This window comes from Wyeomyia smithii, chromosome 2 (genome assembly GCF_029784165.1).
Source record: "Wyeomyia smithii strain HCP4-BCI-WySm-NY-G18 chromosome 2, ASM2978416v1, whole genome shotgun sequence".
Lineage (NCBI taxonomy): Eukaryota > Metazoa > Arthropoda > Insecta > Diptera > Culicidae > Wyeomyia > Wyeomyia smithii.
Genome location: NC_073695.1, coordinates 65947467 through 65972630, shown reverse-complemented (window position 1 = coordinate 65972630; position 25164 = coordinate 65947467). Strand labels below are relative to the sequence as shown.

General features: G+C 38.9%; 1 protein-coding gene across 1 annotated transcript in view; it reads right to left on the bottom strand.

Annotated features, from left to right (window-relative positions):
* LOC129723399 (uncharacterized) overlaps window positions 1-25164 on the bottom strand; it is a 300768-nt gene that overhangs the window by 17639 nt on the left and 257965 nt on the right. Inside the window, exons 8-9 of the mRNA XM_055677597.1 lie at window positions 24923-25164; window positions 5000-5080 (exon numbers count right to left, since the gene is read on the bottom strand). Coding sequence (XP_055533572.1) covers window positions 5000-5080; window positions 24923-25164 — 323 coding nt within the window. The remainder of the gene's footprint in view (window positions 1-4999; window positions 5081-24922) is intronic.

Here is a 25164-nt window from a genome sequence, read left to right as displayed (position 1 = left end):
ATCATATATCATAGCTGTGAGACAAATTGTGCTTAAAATATCATGGTTTTGCATTTTTCATGTGGTTTTGTGAAGAATATTTATATCTTAAATAATCAGATACCTATTAATTTTCCATCAAATATCTTTCTTAAACATCAACGAACATTTTATTATAGAAAAATCACAGATCACAGCTTCGGGTTTTGATTTAGAGGCAAATTCAGCTTAAAAAGTCCTAATTTTGCATGTTTCACGTAGTTTTGTGAATAATATCTCGAGTTTTAATAATCAGATACTTGTTATTTTTCCTCAAATGTCTTTCTTATACATCAACGAACATTTTAGTGAAAAAAGAATCACATGTCATCGCTTTGAATTTTGATTTTTAGACGAATTAAGTATAAAAAGTCATAATTTTGCATGTTCCTAATTTCTATTTTTTTTTTCTAATGTAAAAAGAATCATATGTCATCGCTTTGAATTTTGATTTAGAGGCAAATTTAGCACAAAAAGTCATAGTTTTGCATGTTTTACGTAGTTTTGTGAATGAATATCTCATGTTTTAATAATCAGATAGGTACTAATAGCTTTTCCTCAAATGTCTTTAATGAACATAAACAAAAATTTTAATTAAAAAAGAATCATATGTCATCGCTTTAAATTTTAATTTAGAGGCATATTCAGCACAAAAAGTCATAATTGTGCATGTTTTACGTAGTTCCTGTACACCTCTAAGACGAAGGGAATAATATCATTAAGATCAGGCGTTACGGAATTCCATTTTTATATAGTAGAAGAAGAAGATGATGATCATTACGGTGTTAACACATCGATACATAACACATGCCAGAGTTCAGTTTTTTGAAAAACGAGAATGGATCCGCTCTATTTAAAAAAGGAGAGGGCAAAGGTGCAGACAGACGCAGGCCATATTTCTAGGGTTAATGTGAAACGGGTCTTAACTCGGAAAATTTTGTTTTTGAAACAAAATAAATCAAAAAATCACACATAGAAGCCAAGGCAAAATAAAAACTCGATGGTTGTTGCACTGTGATATATTAGAATCACTTCGCACCAACTCATCCAAATGTTGGCACCACTCTCTCAGAATTCAACAAAACTTTAAGGGTGTTTAGGCCCCAATAGACTAAGCTTGCATATTTTTTTTTCAAAAATTTATTTCGACTAAAATTTGGAAACGTCTGAAGGTTTTTTTATGATTCGATATATGGTATTTGAATAATGACAAGAGATAGAGAAAAGTTGTCGATTGATGATTTCTTCGGAATTGTCAGAATTTTCATATTAAAATGTTGAACTTACTTGAATTTTCTTCAGTGGACATCCATTAATCCAAATTTTTCAATATTTTTTAATTTCCCAATCCTACAATTCCCCAAAAGTAATTTCTTCACAATTTTTTTCTTATTCCGGCCATTACCCTGCGTTCATGGACGTTCAAAAGCATGAAACGTAAAAAATGCTGAACATGGAAAATTTTTTGCTAAAAATACTTTTTTGTCTTGAAAGTTTAAGTTATTCAGAAGAGTTCCAGGTAACTGAATTGTTTATCTAAAAAAAATGTTTTGGTAAAAACTGAGATAAATGTTTTTTTAAATTACTTTTTGGTTCTGAAACTGTTTTTTTTTTCAACAGAGGATCTCAAATTTAAATTTTTATTATTTTTTATGTAATTTCAAATAATGTTGTAGAAGCCATCCATTGACAACTTTTCACTATGTCTCGTCATTATTTAAATGAAAGGATTAATGAAAAGGAGGTTTTAAAACCTAAGAATGTTAGTCCAGATTTTTTTTTTCAGACAAATTGCAGCGCATTCTAAGATGGTATAGTCACCACAATATATGATAGCAGTGGTCTTAGGCTTCTACAAGGAAAAAAGATGGCTTAAATTTCTGCCAAAAAACGGTCGTCCAACATCACATTGGTATTGAAACATTTAGCCTAGGACCTGTAATCCCAGCTCCCGTATTTTTTCCCCATTTTTGATCCAGCTGTATAAAAGATTAAACTGGTCGATTAAATGAAAAAAAAGTTCACTCCAAAAGCTCAAACCGGGAAAAATCAAAGATTGAGAGTGTCGTTTAGAAATTACTCACTGGGTTTGTTTACGAGGCAACTCATTTAAGTCATTGAAAAAAGGGCAATGGCTAAGGACACCAGAATTCACAGGAATGGTTGAATAGCTACGATCTTTCATTTTTTTTCAGTTTGAGCTTTTGGAGTGCACTGGTGTTGACTAGTGTTATCGATCTTGGTGGAGTAGTTGGTCCCTTCGATTGCCATTGTGACGACCTGTCACCTCGTATGGTATATCAAGGTTTAGTCTAGATTCCATCCAGTCCCCGTTCTCTACAACTGGGTTAGTTTCAAAAACGTTCAGTAAACTGAGATGTCCAGTAAGAATACCTTTCAAACATTACTGTGTCCCTTTGACCCTTAGAGCAATCTTCTCGAGCATAGAGCGTTGTAATTTTTCAAGTTTTTTAGCTTTCTTTGCTTAGTTTTGGGCCACCAAACTAGGGCAGCATATTTTGTTTTGGGTCTCACTATAACCGTATGAATCCAGTGGATCATTGCAGGTTTTTATCCCCGTTTTATTTTAAACGTTTTCTTGCTCACCCAGAAAGTGTTTAAAGCTTTGCCTATCATATATGTGAGTTCCAATTGAGGTTTTTATCTAGTATAACTGCAAGCTGTTCTACTCCAGATGAATATTTTACTAGTTATGCAGAACCTTTGTATACAGTATATTTTAAAGATCGGAAGTAGCAAAAACGGTATGGAGGGTGACGTCGAGCTACTGTGGTGACACCTGACACCCTGAGGATTGTCAAAAGGCGCTTCAAGTGAAATTCTCAAAGTAGTCAGATCTTGAAAGATAGACTTCAGACCAAGTCCTGCAATATCTAGAAGAATCAAGATCTTCCTGTGAGGCAAATACAAAAACGGGTTAAAAAAAACCCAGAGGCGCTGATAAAAAGGGCTGCTAATGGAAGGTTGGAGAGTTTCGTGTTTACTCTTCACCTTACAACAGTTCGTAAATTGAAGAGCGGGGGCCTAGTGTGGTTGGTAACGTCTCCGCCAACCACGCTCGACGCCTGGGTTCGAATCCCACCGCCGACATAGGTGTCGATGGTTGTGAGGTGGCGTGATCCACTCATTACCAACCCAACTGGTCTAGATTCAATCCTAGCCGACACCGGGAGATTTTCTGAGGCGAAAAATCTCTGGGATCACGCCTTCCATCGCATGAGGAAGTAAAGCCGTTGGCGCCGGTCCGTTAATAAACGGGTCGTGAGTTAGGGACCTGGGTGTGGAGTCGCCTCCCTGGGCGTCGGTAATTTGCCACAACAGTGGCGGAAATAGACCGACGGAAAATAAGCGAGAATAAAAAAAAAAACAGTTCGTAAATAAGCACAACGACAGACTTTGGTTACTAGAGAAATTGCAAGCCTCTGTCGACGTGCTGACGGCCACCAGGCAACAGAATCCAGCATCGGTAATGGTTTGGGCCGGAATCACCCGTGATGGCCGGACTCTGCTAGGTTTTGCCCATGAAGAAGAGAAGATCAACTAAAACACGTATCAGGAACTAGTTGTACATAACATCTTCGAACCGTGGGCACGTCGTCAGTTTCGTACCAGGGATTGGGATTTCCCAATAGGACTCGGCGCAGGCTCACAAAGCAACAAAAAACCCAACTCTGGATTGCGGAGCATTTTCCAGAATTCATTTCGAGCTCAAAATATAAGGCGAGTCCACTGGCCCTGAACCCTATGGGCTTCGCCGTTTGAAAGTGTGGAAGTTCCGAAGCGACATCTGGCGGTATCCTGGATAAAATAGCTGCCGCGAGTGCTTAACCTTAAAGGCGAACAAGTTGACCAGTGTGTTTTCAAATAGTGATAGGAGAACTGCTCCATTATTCATCCATTAGGCCGATATTCACGAAGAATGCATGGATTAAACACCAAATTCTCACGAAATTATTGAACAAATAAACAAAATACGCTTACGCACGCTTATGGAATCGTTCAGCAATGTATATTCAGTAAACTTAGCTAGATTTATCCTGAATTTTGTAAAACAAAACATTTTTCACAACGCTCCCATATCCATCTCAAAGCTTGTCCCACTACTTAATTATTCATCCCACGACGCCCCTTAATTCATCACACCGTTAATCATGAATGAATTACATTATCATGAATACACGTAGCCGTTGCCCGTCGTAGTTGGTTGCCTAGATATCCGCAGTAGTTGTTTACGTGCAAAATTGGTATCCTAGGTAACCACTGCAGTGCTGTCGACTTATGTCAATTATTTCGGAAACAGTTCGGAAACTGATTTGGCAACTTTCGATTTTCTTCAACGCTGTGAAAACAGATGAAAATACATACAGTTGAAATTTGGAATTTGTAGAAATTCACCTCATATATTTCTACTAATTCCAGCTTGTTTTAGAAAATTTGAGGTGAACATTTCAAAGATTAAAGTATTCTTAGTGTAGTGAGTGATTTTGTTTAGTGATTAAAATAAAAAAGTGGTCCGCTAGTGATGAAAAAAACTTTGGTTGGCTGCTGAACAAGTCCCGTTGTAGCCGTATAGAACAATGCGCGTATTTTGTTTTCTGAGGTAGGTGATTGAATTAAATGAGTTTTCTAGTGCAGACGCCCGACTATAATATCAAATTCAGTGCATTTAAAGGAGTTTTTGAGGATTCTAATTTATGAGAAATCTTAAGTGAACTAAGAAGAATCCACTCCATGGATTAGCAGATAGAAAATCAGCGTTTTTTCCTGTTTTAAATTGTGTTTTCATGTTGTATGAGATGAATATATGGGCTGAGATGAATAATAGAGCAGTTCCCCTATGTTTTTGAGTGAATTTGAATAAATTGAAAATAAAATGTTCGTTTTGGTAATTTTAGCTGTTTGTTTCAACGTAGTTCTTCAATTGCCGGACCCTGTAGGTTAGAATAGTTAGAATACTTACTGTTAACATATTTAATAGGGGTTCCAACCACACGAAAAGCCACACAGGGTGTAAAAATATTCTGATTTGGGTGGACATCATCTGGAAAAAAAAAACAAACAGAAAAACGGCACTTTGAGAATATGGCATACTTGTTAAGTTTAGTAAAAGTCAGACTGCCGACGCCTACTGATCTACCACGGATCAGTCAGTAACTAAAAGAAAAAAATCAAACAGTAAACCTTCCATAATAACATATTTATACGTGGTAGGTAATACCACGTGGTATCAATTACGAAAGTAAAAAGCTGCAATTTATTTCCAAGGTTTTTCGTCGTGACCTCCGTGACCAATCGCCAGCTGTGCGCAGAATTTGCCCGGTTGAAGAAGCTTCATACCTGGGTAACACGCATGGTTCTCGCATTAGGTTGGTAATTTTTCCAGGAGGCGGACCATGTAGATAGATTATAAATTGGCTTTAAATAAATGGATCACGATTGCGGCTGTGTGTGGGGGTCCGTCGCGGTGCCAGACTGCTGTTCGGTCGGCGTACGGCCACTCCGGGCTTAAGCTAGCAATTGTCGATAATAAATAGAGCAAAATTAATATACTCGCCTAAACGCAAAGAAGAGCATTAATTCTCGTGTTTAGATCCCGATCGTAAGTTCGGACCCCGTGCAGTCGACCGACCGACGGTATGAATGGTGTTTTTCATTCCGGGTATGATTCCCGGGGAGAATTGATCACTTTTCGAGGAAGCACGCCCCATAACGTAGCATGTAATTTGCATGTGCTGCTCAGCTCAGCTGAGGTGAACCCGGAGACGGCTCGTGCCTAACGGAATCGGCAGACCGGCAGAGTGGCGCGGGTGCAACCCTTTTTACACCATGAGGTGTAAAAGGGATAAATTATCGATGTCACAATCGATTCCAAATGCATTGGGGTGCTCAGTCAGAGCACTGGACGCCTGAAGACTGTCTTGATAATAATAATAGAAGATGCTTTAAGTTAGTAACTTTGTTTGTATTCTGTAACTTATTGTTTGAACAGTATATTTTAAGAAGAAGAGAGTTAGTTAGAAATATAATTTATGTCTTTCGGCTGACTGATTTCATGAAACCGGGTCTTACGTCAAGGAAATAAAATGTCTTGTTGCATTTTGATTTTGTTTAGACACCACTTTGATAACTGAGAAATCAATGCGAAAACCTTAACTTATTTTCAAAGAGCACATTGAGAGTATACAAGCCAAGTGCATCAAATATACGAGATGTTTATATCCTCTTATTAACAGGAACTTTGTTTAAAGAACAAACTTTTGATTTACACACAAATTTTTAGACCAGCAATGCTTTATGCTGTACCGATCTGGTCAAGTTGCTGTTCAACAAGGAAGAAAACGCTCCAAAGGATTCAGAATAAAATTCTGAAAATGATTTTGAAGCGTCCTCCTTGGTTTGGTACACTCGAATTACATAGACTTACTGGTGTTGAACCATTAGAAACTATGTCAAATAAAATTATTAACAAACTTCGACAAAAATCGTTGCAATCCTCAATTGCTACGATAAGCTCTCTTTATAGCCAATAAGTTAGCAATTAAGTTAGTTGTAAGTTTACTTCCCCTTTTCTGACAAGTAGGTTTAAATCCCTACGAATGATAAGTCCTAATTGCGAAAGCAAACAAATCCTAATAATTAAAATTACAAATTTCTAACAGTGTTGAGAAGTCACCATTTGTGATTGGACACACAAACTCATTATTTACTAATATTTATCATAAATACTTAAGCTACTAACAAATCCCCCCTTAAAAAAAAAAAATGCGAAAACCTTCCTTTAAAATAAGGAGTGTTCCAGTTCCAGTTTTTTTTAAACGCATATTTGAAAGTAAAGCGTTACCCTTTGGTCCGGTAATTTATTGCTATGGTTTAAATCACACCACAGTGTAACGCTTTACTATGTGAGTAGGGGCAGTAAATTGTTTTATAAATCATACCGTGTAAGCCGGGAGGCGGTGTAGTTTTATGTGGACACTCAGGTGGCGCATAAAATTGCACCACGGAAGTGTCGTTACGAACATCTTCCTGCATAACTAGCTATTTATGTTTTAGTGCCGTTACAGTTTACTCTTGGGCGCGATAATGATGTTATTCAACAAACTTCCCTCAAACGTTATCTAATTTGGGTTGACGTAAGCGGCGTCTGGATTCTATGACCAACCATTAATCTAGCGGAAATTTACGATCCCAGACATAAGCGAGATTTTTTACACTACTATCGCTTCGCTTGACTGATTCTGACTCCCGTAATTATAAGGTTAATGCTGAAGCGATAAAAAACAACTCGTCAAAATTAGGCCATATATAGGCACCTGGGTCGACCTGAGCAGGTTCTGAACCTCTACTCATTAGGAGGAAATTGTTTATCAATTTTACGATTCAATTTATTAGCTAGGCGCTGCGCTATTTCGGGTAACGTAATCAGTTGCTTCTGATCGTAAAATAACGATTTTATTACAGGTTTAAAAAGCGCGAAATCCCATGTGAAACCGTCAATCAATCGCTAAAGACGAGGTTCCGTCGTCGGCCAGAGCATCGCAGATAGCTTCTGCACTGACCGAAGCGCTTGATCTCTGCCCAGCGATGATTAGGTCTATTTCAACATCATCATTCGTCATTATTGTATTACCGGCTGTAAGGTAAGGCTACCAGGGCAATGTTCTTCCTCCGACGCCGATCCGACCGCCTCGAGGGGATTGCCGGATCGGGGGAAAAGTCTCCTGAATGGAAGGAAATGAATCGTAGCAGCGATCTTTAACTCTAAACGGGTAGCGGCCATTCATGCATGACGGATTCAAATCAACCTTCAAGGCCACAATTGCAATTGAGTAAGTGATGATAAAAAGTGCAAATTAAGTTGAGTTACCCGCTGAGCTTGGCGCGCTTTTATGGTGCCATTTTCACCGCCCATTTCGAGGGTAGTCTTTCATTGAATGTGTCGTGATTAGATTAGAGTCATAAAACGCTTAGTGCTAATAAGACTTGTAAACCAAAGGCGGCCTTTGTGAATGAAACCGAGTAATCATCCGAAGTAAGTCCGCTCTAGGTAGGCGTGGTTATGCGATAAAAGTAATAAGGTCAAGGGGGTAACTGTACTATCTTTCATACTAAGTACCATTTGAGAATACCGATCCCTTAGCTGTAGCATAAAAAGTAAGAAACGCTTATTAGTTGGTTGTTCGTGAGTGTATGTGTGACAAAAACTTATACAGACGGGCATGTTTAAGTTTCATCAAGTGTCAAATTTTTAACTTAAAAATACGTGTCCTTCTTGACACTAAAAGTTTTGATATAGTGATAAAATTATTGTAAAATGTGCTTTTTAAAACCCAAGCAGGGTGTAATATTTTCTTATTAATAACTCGAGCTAAACAAAATTTGAAACAAAAGAGAGCTGCCACGAGGTTACAGAGTCCGCTTTGTCAAGGGGATGCACAATGGTCCAATAAGGCAAAAAGTGGAATCTAATTCCATAACGCCTTTCACCTTCATACTAGCTAAATAGTGTCTTCGGATTCCAAAAGTTTTTTTTTTTTAATGTGATAAACCAATGAAATGCAGATTCATATGAAAAGTGTAACCAACACGCCCCTGTAGCCTTTTCTGCAGAAGAGTCTAGAACGGCATTTTTTTCGTTACACAATTAACAGATGCTCCTCGGAAGAACATCTATACGATTCTACATCTATAAGATAGCAGCAATCTACTAAGAAGCCAAAATTTTGTAGTTGGGTCCTAAAGCTATACCAGTTTTTATATATCATTTGAAAAAGCCGTGTTTTCTGAGCAAAACGTGATTTTGAAAAAATGTTTATCGTTTTCCTTTGATTTTTAAATGAAGGATAAAAAAACTGCTCGAAAGGTCTTAGATGACGTTTCGCCCATGTACGGTATATGAGAGAACTGTCATTTAAGGCATTTCGAGCAGTTTTTTATTCTTCATTTGAAAATCGAAGGAAAACCGGATCCGGAATCCGCGTAAAAAAACCGCGTAAATTCCGGAAACCGCGTAAAAAAAACGCGTAAATTCCGGAATCCGCGTTCATAGGCAACACTACACCGTTCATTTTTGATGGTCGTTATTGTAAAACTAACGATGCATGAATACACGAAAATTTTACACTAGTAGTAGTTGCGAAAATTCTCATAACTCTTCAAGCATCTTTAGTTCTGAGAAGAACCGATTCCATAATCTTCAGTTAGAAATTCGTGCTACAGAACGCTGATAATCGCATCATCGGTAGCTTTGAATATTTTGCTTAACCGCGCATAATGAAGTTTGCTCTCCGCTGTGCCCTCCAGTAGCTGTGCCAGCTAAATATTCTGCAGCGTACGATGGTGACTGTTGCTGCCGTATGCAAAATAAAGGTAACATGCTCCGCAGTGCCTGGAAGTTGACTCGTATGCAGCTCTCCTTTCTCAATGTCGCGAACCTCTAACAGCTATACTCCACCCGCTATTGTGTAACAAACTAAACTGAAGCTGAATTCTCTACACGCAGTCTTTTGTATCGAGTTTAGAGTAGATTTTTGCCATTAGGGCGTGGCCACTCAGCTTGGAGAAAGACAAACAAACCAAAACACCTTAGATACTACTGAGTGATTTTCATAAGCATCAACAGAAAGTTTTTGCCTTCCCTATGCGAAAATCACTCTGGTTCTTAGATTAACTAATTTTCGTTTCTAATATTTGACTGATAACGGTGTTCGAGTGGGCACAAACAAACAATTAAACCGGAAAATCACTCAATTTAGCAGTGAAAATTCTTGAAATGAGGGTTATATCATGTTGTGATAAACTGTTCATAGGCAACACTACCGTTTATCTTTGGTGCGCCCTGGATGTTGTTGTAAAAATGATTATTGAGAAATAGATGAACATTTCAGTAGCTGTGAAAATTCTCATAACTCTTATCTTCAAGTATTTATAATTCTGAAAAAAAAAAAACCGATTCCATAATCTTCAGCTCGAAATGTGTGCTACAGAATGCTGATGATCGCACCACCACCGGTAGCATTGAATATTTTGTTAACCGCGCATAAAATTTGCTCTCCGCTGTTCCCCTCAAAATATCATGCAGTGTACGATTGTGCCTGTTGCTGCCGTATGCAAAATAAAACCGAACCGATTCCATAATCTTCACGTGTGCAGAACAACAACAGAACGAACAGAACGCTGATGATCGCACCAACGGTAGCTTTGAATATTTTTCTTGGCCGCGCATAATAAAATTTGCTCTCCGCTGTGCCCTCCAGTAGCTGTGCAGGCAAAATATCCTGCAGCGAACGATGGTGACTGTTGCTGCCGTATGCAAAATAAAGGTAACATGCTCCGCAGTGCCTGGAAGTTGACTCGTATGCAGCTCTCGTTTCTCGTTGTCGCGCACCTTTAACAGCTGCACTGCACTTGCTATTGTTTAACAAACTAAACTAAAGCTGAATTTTCTACACGCAGTTTTTTGTATCGAGTTCAGCGTAGATTTTTGCCATTAGGGCGTGGCCACGCAGCTTAGAGAAAGACAAACAAACCAAAGCACTTTGTTGAGTCAAAATATGTAGGCAGTGGAATTTATTTCGTCCATGTTATTGTTATCTCTGCTCGGGAAGCAAGCCAATAACGAGGAAAATGTATGGGAAAGCTTGATATTGGAAATTTTCACCTTTTTCCACCATTAAGCAGTAAAGCAACAATGTTGAACATTATATCAAACAATTGTAACACATTTTATCTATTCACCGACATATAAATGACTAAGATGCATTAAGTCGTTCGCTTGCTATAATCGTTTGAAATCTGACGCAACATTTGCCAGTTTCATGTTCAATTTCACAAACTGTAATCTAGTATAGAAAAAAAAGACGTAGTCCTACGTCAAAATTATGGTTTTTTGAGAAAATAAATTTTTTTTTCACAGGATACGTTTTTTTATGGAAGCACAAAACTATTATCTACAACTTTGCCAAAGAGACTATGCCAATCAAACAAACCATTTGACTGTATCAACACGACTGCGAGAGAAGTGGTAGGTACGACGCGTGGGACGGCAACGCGCAACGGCTGGTTTGACACCGACTGTTGAAAAGTGACGAACGAGTTAGCGTGATGAAACGCAGCAGGTTGCAGGAGGCTGGTCATGTAGCCCGAATGCCTAACGTAAGAACCGTTAAATTTATTCTCAGCAGAAAGCCAGGAGTAGGAGTAGGAAACGTCGAGATCTGGTGTTTTATCAAAAAATTTTATTTTTCGAAATAACATCAGATCTTGATAGTTATGCTTGAAAAAAAAATCACTCTGGCTTCTAGTGTTTGAATGTTTGACTTCCAGAACAAAACTTGGCAGGGGGGAAAGGGGGGAAGGCACCCAGCTTTTTGTTGGTGTTTATTTTTTTTCATTTGTTATTTCGTTGAATCTTGTTTTTTTTTATTTTTTCACGTTTAACGTGATATTCTGCAGTCTTTGGGAAATATATTCCTCTGTTTATTGAATAAAAAATGTTTCTGCAGAATTTCGCTTTTTTACATTTGTATGTTGATTTTGCCTTTAAGTTACTTTATTGAATTTACTTGAAATTTCCAAATCCTGTATATGAAATTTTTTAATGTATTTGGTTTTTTCCCTTTTATATTATTTGTTAACATAAGATTTATATTTGTTGACATTAGTTTGGGATATGTATATTCCTGATACATTCAAGATGTAGTGCTTGAATGCATTTGGAGAAAGCTTTTAATTTTTTCGTGCCAAAGTGCCAAAACAAGCGTAAAACGAGTGGTGATTCTTAAAAACTGGTATTGTCTGTTCTTTCATGTATTATAGCAGCGGCCGAAACAACAATGAAGGAATGCATGAAATAAACCATATGGATTACGTTTGAAGACTTATATGCTTTGTTTTAGGACATCAAATTAATAAATGTTTTCTTGTTTTTTTTTTTCTCAGCGTAAATCTCAAAGAATCTCGAGAGCGCTCCAAACATGCAATTGTGATGCGTATCAAGGGTTGCCATATGCAGCCTTTTTTACATTATATCAGATAGATGCAAGCATTCAGGTCAGAATAAGCTCTTACCCAGAATTCTGTAAGCAAATATAATATTGTTATGGGTCAATGATTTAGTGCTTTATGGTTACTGGGGTATTAAAAATTAAAAATCTACCTACAGCCGAAACGGTTCGAATGATTGGCATAGGGCCTTCGGCAAAGTTGTAGATTACAATTTCTTCCTTTCAAAAAAAAAAAAAAAAAATGCGCCTCGAAAAAAATTTAAGAAATTTTATTTTTCAGAATAACATAACCTTTTTTTCTTAATTTCTCTATGGCCAGACCGGTTGCATTGTTCAGGTAATCTTTTGTAGTTTTTATAAAAAAAATTTGATTTTAAAAAGCGAGCTGATAATGCTGAGGATAATAGATTTTTAATTTTTCTTTTACCTTTTTTTCATAAAAAAAATATTTTTCAAGAGTGTATATTTTTTTTTTGAAAGACAAAATTATTATCTACAACTTTGTTGAAAAAGTCACACCGATCAAACAAACCGTTTTGGCTCTAAAAATGTTTGTAATCATCAATACCTTCCCGAAATAGCATTTTCAATAGCTTCTCAAAAATAAGTCGTGTTTCAAAAAATTAAACAAATAGCACAAAATGGCATGTTTTGCCCATAGAAACGTATATGCAAAGTTTCAGCTAAATCAAAAATGGTCGATTAAATTGGTTGCCGGTTTTTTGTGTGGAATTGCTCTATTAAGGGCTATATACCTTTTTAGTTTTCAAAAAATCGAGAATTTTGTTATTGCATTATCTTGAAGTACAACATCTTGAGAACATGTTTACAAATTTTCATCGTATTTCAACACCAAATGTCAAAATTCGAATATAGACAAATGTTTAAGAACAAATTTGTAAATTAAAGCTGGATGTACCAAAACCTTTCTAAGAAACTATGTAAAAAGTATGAAATTCAAACGGAAAAGTAACCATCTTTAGCCACTTGCCGTCTACCTAGATGTAAATAATCGCAGTTGGAACCTTAAACAATTTTTTTTAGGTCCTAAATTTTTCGTTTAGTGGTAATTTGGTGATAGTATTTTGCGCGGAAGATATATAAAAGTTTACATGAATTTAAGTATGAATGGTGCTCTCTGACTTTATTACTATGTTTCCTCTTACGACTAATTATAATTTCAGTTAAGCACATACCTATCCAAAGAACACCGCAATAGCAAAACATACCTGTTTTCTGAGGGCTTATAATGTAAATGAGCAGATGAAGCAATTGAATTTGTTCTACAGAGGATATGTACACAATGTAAAAAAACTCGTCTGCTTAAGCTGATTTTGCAAGTGTCAAACACCTTCACTTATCTCGTGCTCAAAAGTAAACTGTTCATAAAATAGGCCAACAAAACAGCTTTTCTTCATTCACAGGTCAATATCCGATCCATTAAATCAATAATAACCAAAAAAAAATTTTTTTTCTATTTTTGGCCTATGGTGGCATCAATCCCCGACTTCTCACGTGCCCCGATAGAATATAAGGCATTCTGACAACACACTATGGGTATTCATGTTGAGCTCGTAAACAAATACCCAGCCGTAAAAATACTCACCTGCATTGACGAGTAATGGAAGATACATAGTTTACGGCTGGGTATTCGTATACGAGCTCGATGTGAAGACCCCTACTGAAAAAATTGTTTCTACACTTAGTAAATTGGACGGCCGGGTAAATTGTTCTCCCAGTAGGTCCCGAAGTACGATGCTGGTCTAACAAGCCAGTCGTCGCAAGTTCGAGTCTCGGCTCGAAGGCACCAAGGCTTTGCTTTGCTTTGCCCAAATTGGACGGCCGCGGCAGATTTTGATTGCTAGGATCCAGAACAGAAATCTTGTTTGATTAAAAAAAAAATAGTCCTCAATTACTTGTTCATTTGCCTCGAGAAAGATAGTCTGCTGTTCAAAATCTGATATGATGATCGATTCTGTGTGAAATAAACGCACTCTGACAGCACGCACAGAAAAGAACCGAGCTGCTGCTGAGATAAGTGACCAACCGGGCAAAAGATTTGTTTAATTTAAAAAGCAAATTCGGAAATCCAGTCGATATTGGCATAGAAAATTCACTACAATTCATTAAAAGGGATGTAACGTCTAAAGAGAAAGTATGAGGGTTGGTGCAAACGCAGACTGGACGGAGGATCACGAAAAAAGGTTATGCGCAGCCGCGGATTAAACATGGAACAGGGAAATTTATTCGTATTATATACGGAATAAAAATTCATCACGCCACGCAACGACGCTAAGAGAATGGTTTCAGTGCGTCTTGAGCTGCCCGACAAATCAGACGTATTTTCGGTTGCATGTGGACTGGTCTTTGACTGCCTATAGCTTCAAAGTTTGTGTTTTGTCAGTGTGTCTTTTAAAGATTACCTGGAAGTTAACTTACATCAGTCTTTCTCAAGACTACCTATTACTTTCTTTCTCAATACTTGCAATCTGATATTATTTTTGAACTTTTTTCGTATCACCTGAAATGGCAGGACGAAAAAAGAAACCACGCATCGCTACGGGGAGGAAAGAGAGGCATCTCTTTCTGAAACTAGCTTATGCAGTGAAAATTTATATGATATTCTGCCTGAGCAAGAAGCCGGCGAAATTGAAATGTTCGAAAGTAAAACTATTCATAGTGAAATTTCTGTAAAAAAGGAGAAAGTTCCACCTATTGTGGTAACTATTGCTTCTGAATTTAATATTTTTGAAAGAGAACTTTCTACGTTTCTCTCCGACGTCAAAGTTACTTATCAAATTGGCCGAAGAGGCGAATGGCGTTTACTGGCCCAAACATTGAAAGATTGGAATCGTCTTATTCAGTATTTAACTGAAAAGATGTATAAATTTTTTACGTATGATACGAAGAGCGCCAAGCCGTTCAAGGTCGTATTGAAAGGTCTCACCAACGATCAAACCGTTGATGAGATCAAAACTACTTTGACAGAATTACTTGGTATAGCCCCTACCCAAGTAATTCTGATGAAAAAAAAATCACGAGGCGAAAACAGTCAGCGAACTGGAATTTCCTTTGTAAATTATTTAATTCATTTTAACCGCAGTGAGGTTAATAACTTAAATTTTTTGAAAAACCACATGCTTTATATAACGTGTGTGTAAAATGGGAATTATATCGAAAGTTTGGCGGAGGTGAAAAGCATATCACCCAATGCCGTGTTTGCCAACGTTATGGCCATGGTTCAAAGTTTTGTAACATGGACCAAAATTTGTGGAGACTCTTCTCACAAAAAGGACACATGTCCTGTGAAAGAGAGTAAAAATTTTCGCTGTGCGAATTGTAACGGCAACCATATGTCGAATTTATCATTCGTTGTTTTGCTTTCGTCTTGATTAGACGCAAATTGTTTATCTCCGTTTGATTCGCAAAATAACAATACACGAGTTATCGTACGGGTGTTTTTTTTTTTCGATTAGTTCTTGTGTGCGATAACAATAGCCTGCAATATATCGGCAGAAACATCTTCTGCACACTGGTAGGGGCAGGCTACCCCGCCAGTGATCCGATACGCAGCTGATATATCAGCAAGAATAATTCTCCCGCACCGCTGTTACCCCGCTAGCAGCACGGACCACCATACGATCGAGCGAGTGGAAGTCAACTACAAGTGGCATCTACAAGGTCGCGTGTAGGATACGGCCACTGTGTCACAACACGAAGCTGGATCGTCATTGTTTGTTCTGCGGAGACGCTCGATTAATCCTACTATCAGCCGTGAGGTCGTGACTTAGACGTTCGGTGAAGTATTCACTTTAGAATTTTTATCATTATTATTAATAGTATTATTATTATTGTTATTATTATAATTATTATTACTATTATTATTATTATTATCATTATTATTATTATTATTATTATTATTATTATTATTATTATTATTATTATTACTATTGTTATTAGTATTAGTATTACTGCCTTTTTTTTATTTTGATCCATTGTAGTTTGAAAAATTGTTTTTAAAATTTAATAGCAACTACTTGACCCCCCCTCACATTCGAATATTTATCGATTGTGTGCGGTAGAGCGTAACGCTCCCGCAAAATGGACGACATGCAGGTGCAACTATTCCTGGATGTGGAAACAACTGGGGAAGAGATTGAGATCTCCCCCATCAATTCCCCTCTACCTTCCCCGCTACCTAGCCCCGTACCAAGGGTACCGGCAACACGGGTGAAAGCTTACCCAGATGCTTCGAAAGGTCCGTTCGTAGTTTACTTCAGGCCCATAAAGAAGCCTCTAAATATAATTCAAATCGGCAAGGACCTGGCAAAACAGTTTTCGGACGTAACCGAAATTACAAAGGTTAGACCGAACAAACTGCGAGTTGTTGTGAGTAGCTTGAAGCAAGCAAACGCAATTGCTAGCTACGAGCTCTTCACGAGAGAGTACCGCGTGTACATCCCTGCCAAGGACGTGGAGATCGACGGTGTGGTTACCGAAGGAAGCCTCACGGTCGATGACATTTTGCGTCACGGGGTTGGCTGCTTCAAGAACCCCCTGATTCAAGATGTAAAGATACTGGATGTCAAGCAATTGCATTCAGTATCCATCGAAGAAGGGAAGAAGAAATTCTTCCCTTCGGATTCCTTCCGTGTAACATTCGCCGGATCCGCACTGCCGAACTACATCTCTTTGGACAGGGTTCGTCTGCCTGTACGCCTGTTCGTACCGCGGGTCATGCATTGCCAAAACTGCAAGCAGTTAGGTCATACAGCCACCTACTGCTGCAACAAGGCACGCTGCAGCAAGTGCGGAGGCAATCATGCTGAGACCGCTTGCAGTGAGGATACTGAAAAGTGTCTTTACTGCGAGGGAACTCGGCATGACCTTTCGGCGTGTCCCGCGTACAAACAGCGCGAGGAAAAAATAAAGCGTTCCCTCAAGGAACGATCAAAGCGCTCTTTCGCAGAAATGCTGAAGAGTGCTGAGCCACCTTCGACAGGAAACATCTTTTCCTTTTTGCCAACCGATGAGGGTATATCTGACGATCCCCTCGAAGGGTGTTCTTATGCCATGCCAGAAGGATCTAGGAAGAGGAGAATGATCAACTCTCCTAATCTTTCTCGCAAAGGTCGCAAGATAACCCCAAGCGGAATGACCAATAAGCCAACACAAAAAGGAAGCGGTGAAGAAAAACCGAAGCAAGTACCTCCCGGTTTTAATTTTAAATCAAACCAGGAGTACCCACCGCTTCCTGGGGCACCAAAAACCCCTCGTGCACCCATTTCTCGATCAGAAGATAAAAAAGAAACAGGGTTCATAAAATTTTCTGATATTGTGGACTGGATATTTAAAACATTCAACATACCAGATCCCCTACAAAATATTCTTCTTGCCCTTCTTCCTACAGTGAAAACCTTTTTGATGCAACTAGCAGCAACTTGGCCCCTCATTTCAGCTATCATATCTTTCGATGACTAATACGGCGAAAGAGGTTAGGAATTTTATCACTGTATTACAGTGGAATTGCAGAAGTATCATCCCCAAATTCGATCTATTTTCTCATTTAATAAATACATACAATTGTGACGCATTTGCGCTCTGTGAAACCTTTCTCAATTCAAACGATCAACTCAATTTCCACGATTTTAACATTATTCGTCGAGATCGAGACTCACACGGTGGAGGGGTATTTTTAGGGATTAAAAAGTGCTATTCCTTCTTCCGAATCGACCTCCCCTCGATCTCGAATATTGAAGTCGTTGCCATTCAAACGAATATGAATGGAAAAGACCTATGCCTTGTTTCGTTATATATCCCTCCATCCGCGCGGATTGAACATAGGCATCTCACTGATATAGCAGAGTTGCTTCCCGCACCTTTTTTGATTTTGGGATATTTTAACTCTCACTGTTCGCTATGGGGGTCGCTGTACGACGACAACCGATCTTCTTTAATCTGTAACTTGATCGACGACTTCAATATGACAGTTTTGAATACTGGGGAAGCGACACGTGTACCTAATCCTCCAGCACGTGAAAGCGTGCTTGACCTATCCCTCTGCTCGACATCACTAGCGTTAGATTGCCGGTGGAAAGTAATCAACGATCCCCACGGTAGTGATCATCTTCCAATCGTTATATCAATTGCTAATGGTTCAACTTCCCCGAACCCAATCAATATTTCCTACGACCTTACACGTAATATTGATTGGAAGTGTTATGAGTCTATTATAGCGCAATCTATCGAGACTCACGAGGAACTTCCTCCGGAGGAAGAATACGCGTTCTTAGCTGGCTTGATAATCGACGCCGCGACTCAAGCTCAGACGAAACCGATACCCGGGGTAACGATTAGACAGGGCCCTCCCAACAAATGGTGGGACAAAGAGTGCTCTGAGCTGTACGCGCGAAGGTCCGCGGCGTATAAGGACTACCGGGAGTACGGCACTGTCAACCTGCTTCGAAAGTACGAGGCACTGGGCAGGCAGATGAAGAGCTTAGTAAAGGCGAAAAAACGCGGGTACTGGCGGCGGTTCGTAAACGCGTTGTCCAGGGAAACAGCGATGAGCACTCTTTGGGATACCGCCAGGCGCATGCGGAACCGTGACGTTTCGAATGAAAGCGAGGAGTATTCAGATCGCTGGATACTCGATTTTGCCAAAAAGGTCTGTCCGGACTCTGTACCGGAACAGAAAACCTTTCGCGACGCGTTATTAGTAACTACGGAAGAGCCTCCATTTTCGATGTTGGAATTTTCAATGGCTCTCCTGTCGTGCAACAATAAGGCTCCAGGGTTAGATAGAATAAAATTCAACCTGTTGAAGAATCTACCCTACTCTGCAAAAAGACGCTTGTTGAATTTGTTCAACAAGTTTCTTGAGCTAAATATTGTTCCGCATGACTGGAGGGAGGTAAAAGTCATTGCTATTCGGAAACCCGGGAAACCTGCCTCTGATCACAATTCATATAGGCCGATTGCGATGCTCTCTTGCCTCCGGAAATTAATGGAGAAAATGATCCTCTTACGGTTAGACAAATGGGTCGAAACAAACGGGTTACTTTCAGATACTCAATTTGGCTTTCGCCGGGGCAAAGGGACGAACGATTGCCTAGCGTTGCTTTCTACTGAAATTCAACTTGCCTTTGCTCGAAAAGAGCAAATGGCTTCTGCGTTCATGGATATTAAGGGGGCTTTTGACTCTGTCTCTGTAGAAGTTTTAAGCGCGAAACTTCATTCGCAGGGACTTTCACCAAATTTGAATAACTTTTTGCTCAATTTGTTGTCAGAAAAGCATATGTATTTCTCACATGGCGATTCGACAACTTCCCGAATTAGTTACATGGGCCTCCCCCAGGGCTCATGTTTAAGTCCTCTCTTATATAATTTTTACGTCAATGACATCGATGAATGTCTTGCAAATTCATGCACGCTAAGGCAACTTGCAGACGATAGCGTTGTATCCATTACTGGTGGCAAGGCTAGCGATCTGCAAGGACCATTGCAAGATACCTTAGACAATTTGTCTGAATGGGCTCTTAAGCTGGGTATCGAATTCTCTCCGGAGAAAACTGAGCTGGTCGTTTTTTTCTAGGAAGCATAACCCAGCTCAGCTGCAGCTCCTACTAACGGGTAAAACGATCTCTCAGGTTTTAGTCGCTAAATATCTCGGGGTCTGGTTCGACTCTAAATGCACCTGGGCTTGTCATATTAGGTATCTGACACAAAAATGCCAACAGAGGATTAATTTTCTTCGTACGATTACCGGAACTTGGTGGGGTGCTCACCCAGGAGACCTTCTAAGGTTATACCAAACAACGATATTGTCAGTTCTTGAGTACGGCTGTTTCTGCTTTCGCTCCGCCGCGAACACGCACATTATAAAATTAGAGAGAATACAATATCGTTGTTTGCGTATTGCCTTGGGTTGCATGCAGTCGACCCATACGATGAGTCTTGAAGTGTTAGCGGGTATTCTTCCGTTGAAACATCGTTTTTGGAATCTCTCTTACCGGTTGCTAATTCGATGCACAGTTATGAACCCATTAGTAATTGAAAATTTCGAGAGGTTGGTCGACCTTCAATCTCAATCCAGATTTATGACTTTATATTTTGACTATATGGCTCAAGATATTAATCCTTCTTCATACGATTCCTTCAATGTCGCACTTTTAGCTACTTCTAATAATGCTATATTCTTCGACACCACCATGAAACAAGACATTTCTGGTATCCCGGATCAATTGCGACCCCAAGAGATCCCTAAGATTTTTTCCAATAAGTTTAAACATGTTAGTTATGATAAAAGGTTTTACACTGACGGATCTAATCTAGATGAGTCCACTGGCTTCGGTGTTTTCCACGAAAATTTTACCGCCTCCTACAAACTCGATGCTCCTGCTTCCGTGTACGTCGCAGAACTTGCTGCTATTCAGTACTCTCTTGGAATCATCGAAACCCTACCCATAGACCACTACTTCATCTTCACAGATAGTCTCAGTGCCATTGAGGCTCTGCGATCAATGAAGCCTGTGAAGCACACCCCGTATTTCCTGGGGAAAATACGGCGGTTTTTAAGTGCTTTAACAGATAAAAATTACCGGGTTACCTTAGCGTGGGTCCCTTCTCATTGCTCGATTCCGGGTAACGAAAAGGCTGACTCTTTAGCTAAGGTGGGTGCTATTGACGGCGATATTTATGAAAGACCATTTGCTTATGATGAATTTTATAGCATTTTGCGTCAGAGAACACTCAACAGTTGGCAATCATCATGGAACTCAGATGAACTGGGACGGTGGCTACATTCCATTTTTCCTAAGGTATCGACGAAAGCATGGTTCAAGGGGTTGGATGTAGGTCGGGACTTCATTCGCGTGATGTCCAGACTTATGTCCAATCACTATACGTTAAACACGCATCTCTTTCGTATAGGGCTTGTAGACAGTAATCACTGCGTTTGTGGCGATGGCTACCATGACATCGAGCATGTTGTTTGGTCGTGTACCGAATACTGTGGTGTTAGGTCTGAGCTTATAGATTCCCTTCGGGCCCGAGGAAAACAACCGAACGTACCCGTTAGAGACATTCTGGGAAGCGGTGATCTCCAGTACATGACACAACTATACGGGTTTATAAAAAATGCTGGCATTAAAATTTGATTTCTTTTATCTATTTGCTAGAATACAATTTCTGTCACAAACTGAAAGAGAATGATACACCCGGCTGGAGACACTAAAATGAAGACTCGGCATCTCTATGTTTACGCAGACACCTCAGACCAAAACTGCTCAAACAGAACATCACTGGTTAGCCACGTACAAATGAATACATTCTGTAATATAAAATAATTAAAAACAAAATTGTAACACCCCTCCTCTCACCTTAAATCCCCACTAGCTCGTAGTCGGCCGCGAGAATAAAGAAAAGGCCTCCCTCTTTTCCCTGCTAATTTAGAATTTAAAAAAAAATGTACTTGGCTCAGTTAAACATAAATTGTATCGTGCCGTGTCAAATAAACTATTTAAAACATATGTCGAATTTTTATCAATGCCCAGCCCGTTTAGCAATTGTTAAGGCAAGGCAAGGTAAACAAAATTCAAAACAAAATTCTCCAAGCGTACCAGTGACGCATAGTTTACCTACTCCTTTGCATACCCGTTTAACTTATGCACAGGTTACAGGTAGTTCGAACATTATACCGCCTAGTGTTGGTAGTTCGAAAATGGCCGTTAATATGGGTAAGCAAAACACGCTAGAAAATAATTGTACACCTATTACTCCAGCTAATATTGCTGCCGAAAATATTTTTTTCTAATGTCAACTGCCTGGGGCCTATTACGGCAGGTAAACTTTCTTTTTTGCAACAAGCAATGTTCGATCTTATGAACGCCATGTTGCAGGCAAAATCAATATTTGAAGCCATTCAAATAGGCACAAATTTTACTATTAAAATTGTTTCTAATTCAAAATTTAGCAATGATTTTAAATAAAACTCGCTCATTGAAGGCCAATGAGAATGAGTTTTTTAATTTTTTAACAGTAAATAATGTGCATATTGCAATTATTACTGAAACATTTTTGAAACCTAACATAAAATTAAAATATGATCCCAATTACGTGGTTCATAGATATGATAGGATTCAGGGTTCCGGCGGTGGAGTTGCAATTGTTATTCATCGCCGAATCAAACATCGTGCTCTTCCCCATCTTGAGACGAAAGTTATTGAAACTTTGGGAATTGAAGTTCAAACTGAACTTGGGATTTTATTTATTGCCGCAGCATATTTACCATTTCAATGCACACGCGAGCACAAAAATTATTTTAAAGGTTATTTACAAAAACTCACCAGAAATCGTTCGAAATTTTTTATAATCGGCGATTTTAACGCTAAACATCGTTCATGGAATAATTCTCAAAGTAATTCCAATGGCAGAATTTTATTCAATGATTGTTCTTCAGGATACTATTCTATTTTGTCTCCGGATAGTCCTACATGCTTTTCTTCTGTAAGAAACCCTTCAACCCTTCAAGTGGAAAATCTCTCCCAATGCTTCTGAAACTCAAATGATAATTTTTCCGCATAAGCCAGGGCTTTTTTCCCCAAGCCAAACAATAATCACATTGTCAAGATGAATGGGGTTATTTTAAGTTGGTCTAACAAGGTTAAGTACTTGGGACTAATTTATGATAAAAAACTTATTTACAAAGAGCACATTGAGAGTATACAAGCCAAGTGCATCAAATATACGAGATGTTTATATCCTCTCATTAACAGGAATTCTAAACTTTGTTTAAAGAACAAACTTTTGATTTATAAACAAATTTTTAGACCAGCAATGCTTTATGCTGTACCGATCTGGTCAAGTTGCTGTTCAACAAGGAAGAAAACGCTCCAAAGGATTCAGAATAAAATTCTGAAAATGATTTTGAAGCGTCCTCCTTGGTTTGGTACACTCGAATTACATAGACTTACTGGTGTTGAACCATTAGAAGCTATGTCAAATAAAATTACTAACAATTTTCGACAAAAATCGTTGCAATCCTCAATTGCTACGATAAGCTCTCTTTATAGCCAATAAGTTAGCAATTAAGTTAGTTGTAAGTTTACTTCCCCTTTTCTGACAAGTAGGTTTAAATCCCTACGAATGATAAGTCCTAATTGCGAAAGCAAATAAATCCTAACAATTAAAATTACAAATTTCTAACAGTGTTGAGAAGTCACCATTTGTGATTGGACACACATACTCGTTATTTACTAATATTTATCATAAATACTTAAGCTACTAACAAATCCCCCCTTAAAAAAAAAAAAAGAGAATGGTTTATTAAATCAAAACTGTAATCATATTGCGCTACAGATGCACAATAGTGATGTTTATCGCAACTCGATAATGATATGAAATTCGATATGAAAATATTCCAATTGTCACAGCAAAGTCTTGGGTAGTGTTTTAGCAGGCGATCAAGATATTGGTGTTAAAAATCAGGTCTATAAGCATTTGAATATGATTCATAACATCTGTTACCACTACTGTATGCGACGCGGTCTAACCATCGGGAAGTACACATCGCAAAGCTCTGTCTGTGCAGCACGGCTACTGAAGCAAAATGAGTGATTGATTTTCGTACTTCATCGCTTTATTAGGCTAGCAAGCAGCAGAAAACAAGCGAAGAAGAAACGAGCTGGTGAATGATTGAAAGCTGCAAAACTAAACTGAAATTGATGATTTTCAATTTAACTCTTTACTAATTTACCATCACAAAAATATGCTAATTATTATACCAAAGCATCATCACGGAGATGAAGGCCGAAGCCCTCAACCGGAAAATCGGAGCATTTGCTGCTACCGCGCTGCTGCTGAAACAGGTGACCAACCGGCAAGTGGATCATTTAAGCCGAAAGCAAATTCGGAAAGCCAGCAGATACTAGCGCAACTCGCTGCTCCTACTGCTTCAATCCGCTACGCTACGGTTAACTAGCTTTACTATTCTGTCAACTTTTTTAGGAAAAGCCAGCAAGCGACCAATCAGAGTACGTAATTTCATTTCAACAAGGCATGACAATTTTCAATAAAATAATAGTTCGCATAATCAAACAACATTTTTCTGAGTTCGGGTGAATGCGTATATAATTTTCCAATCCAATGCTGCTAACATGAAAAAATCGGTTGAAAACAAACCGACACTTCTTAATTATTAATATCTCGTTATTTCCGTTTAAAACATTTTTTAATATTAGTGAATTTTGAAAATCGCCATTTCAGGTATTTTTTTCTATCGTCTCAGGAATTTGGAATTTAGGAGTATTTAAACCACACGAAAAACCGTTGAATAATAGAAATGATCGCCGTATTAAATCGAGCGTAAATTTGGCGAGTAGAGGGACAAATGACCACTGATAAAATCAAAAATCCACCGTATTGCTATATCTTTTGCATGTCACTGGAGGAGTGGCTTAGCCTTGGGGTAACTTCAACTTCGCGTTCACACCTTATACGATGGTTATTGAGGATCCTATTTTGTTCCATTCAAAACGAGATACCGCTGCAAAAAAATCGGTAAGATAGAGTTGCATTACCATCAGATCTGAAACTAAATTGATTTTCTATACTCGTATAATTGATTGATTGTGGTGACAAACCCGCAGTCCGTACTCAGAACACAGTAAAAGTGCTCGTCATGCATCAGATTTACGGGGAATGAAGGCAACACAGTAGCATTGAGAGAAACGTGAGAGCAGCAATTTTTATGGTTCGCGAGAATAAAAAATCCTTTCCAATTGATCCAGTGGCTTAAGTTGTTATAAAAAAGTTGATTTCCACAAACAAGCTGAAAAAACTTCACCATAGTAATAAACAATAGAACATTTCAAACTTACCGAAGCTTCGCGTCTGGCCGTCCTTCAGCATCAGCTGCGGCGTCATGTCGCGGCACATCAGGTGCACCAGTATCAGCCGACCCTGCATCCGCTGGCGCAGTTCCGTTTCGCCGAGCCACTGCAGATAGATGCGGCCCTCGTCGCGGAACAGTCGGAACGGCACGTCCGTATCGCTCGGATTTCGCAGCTCGGCCCAACCCACACTCGTCAGATACTGGGAACCAGAGACGGCACACATCGGC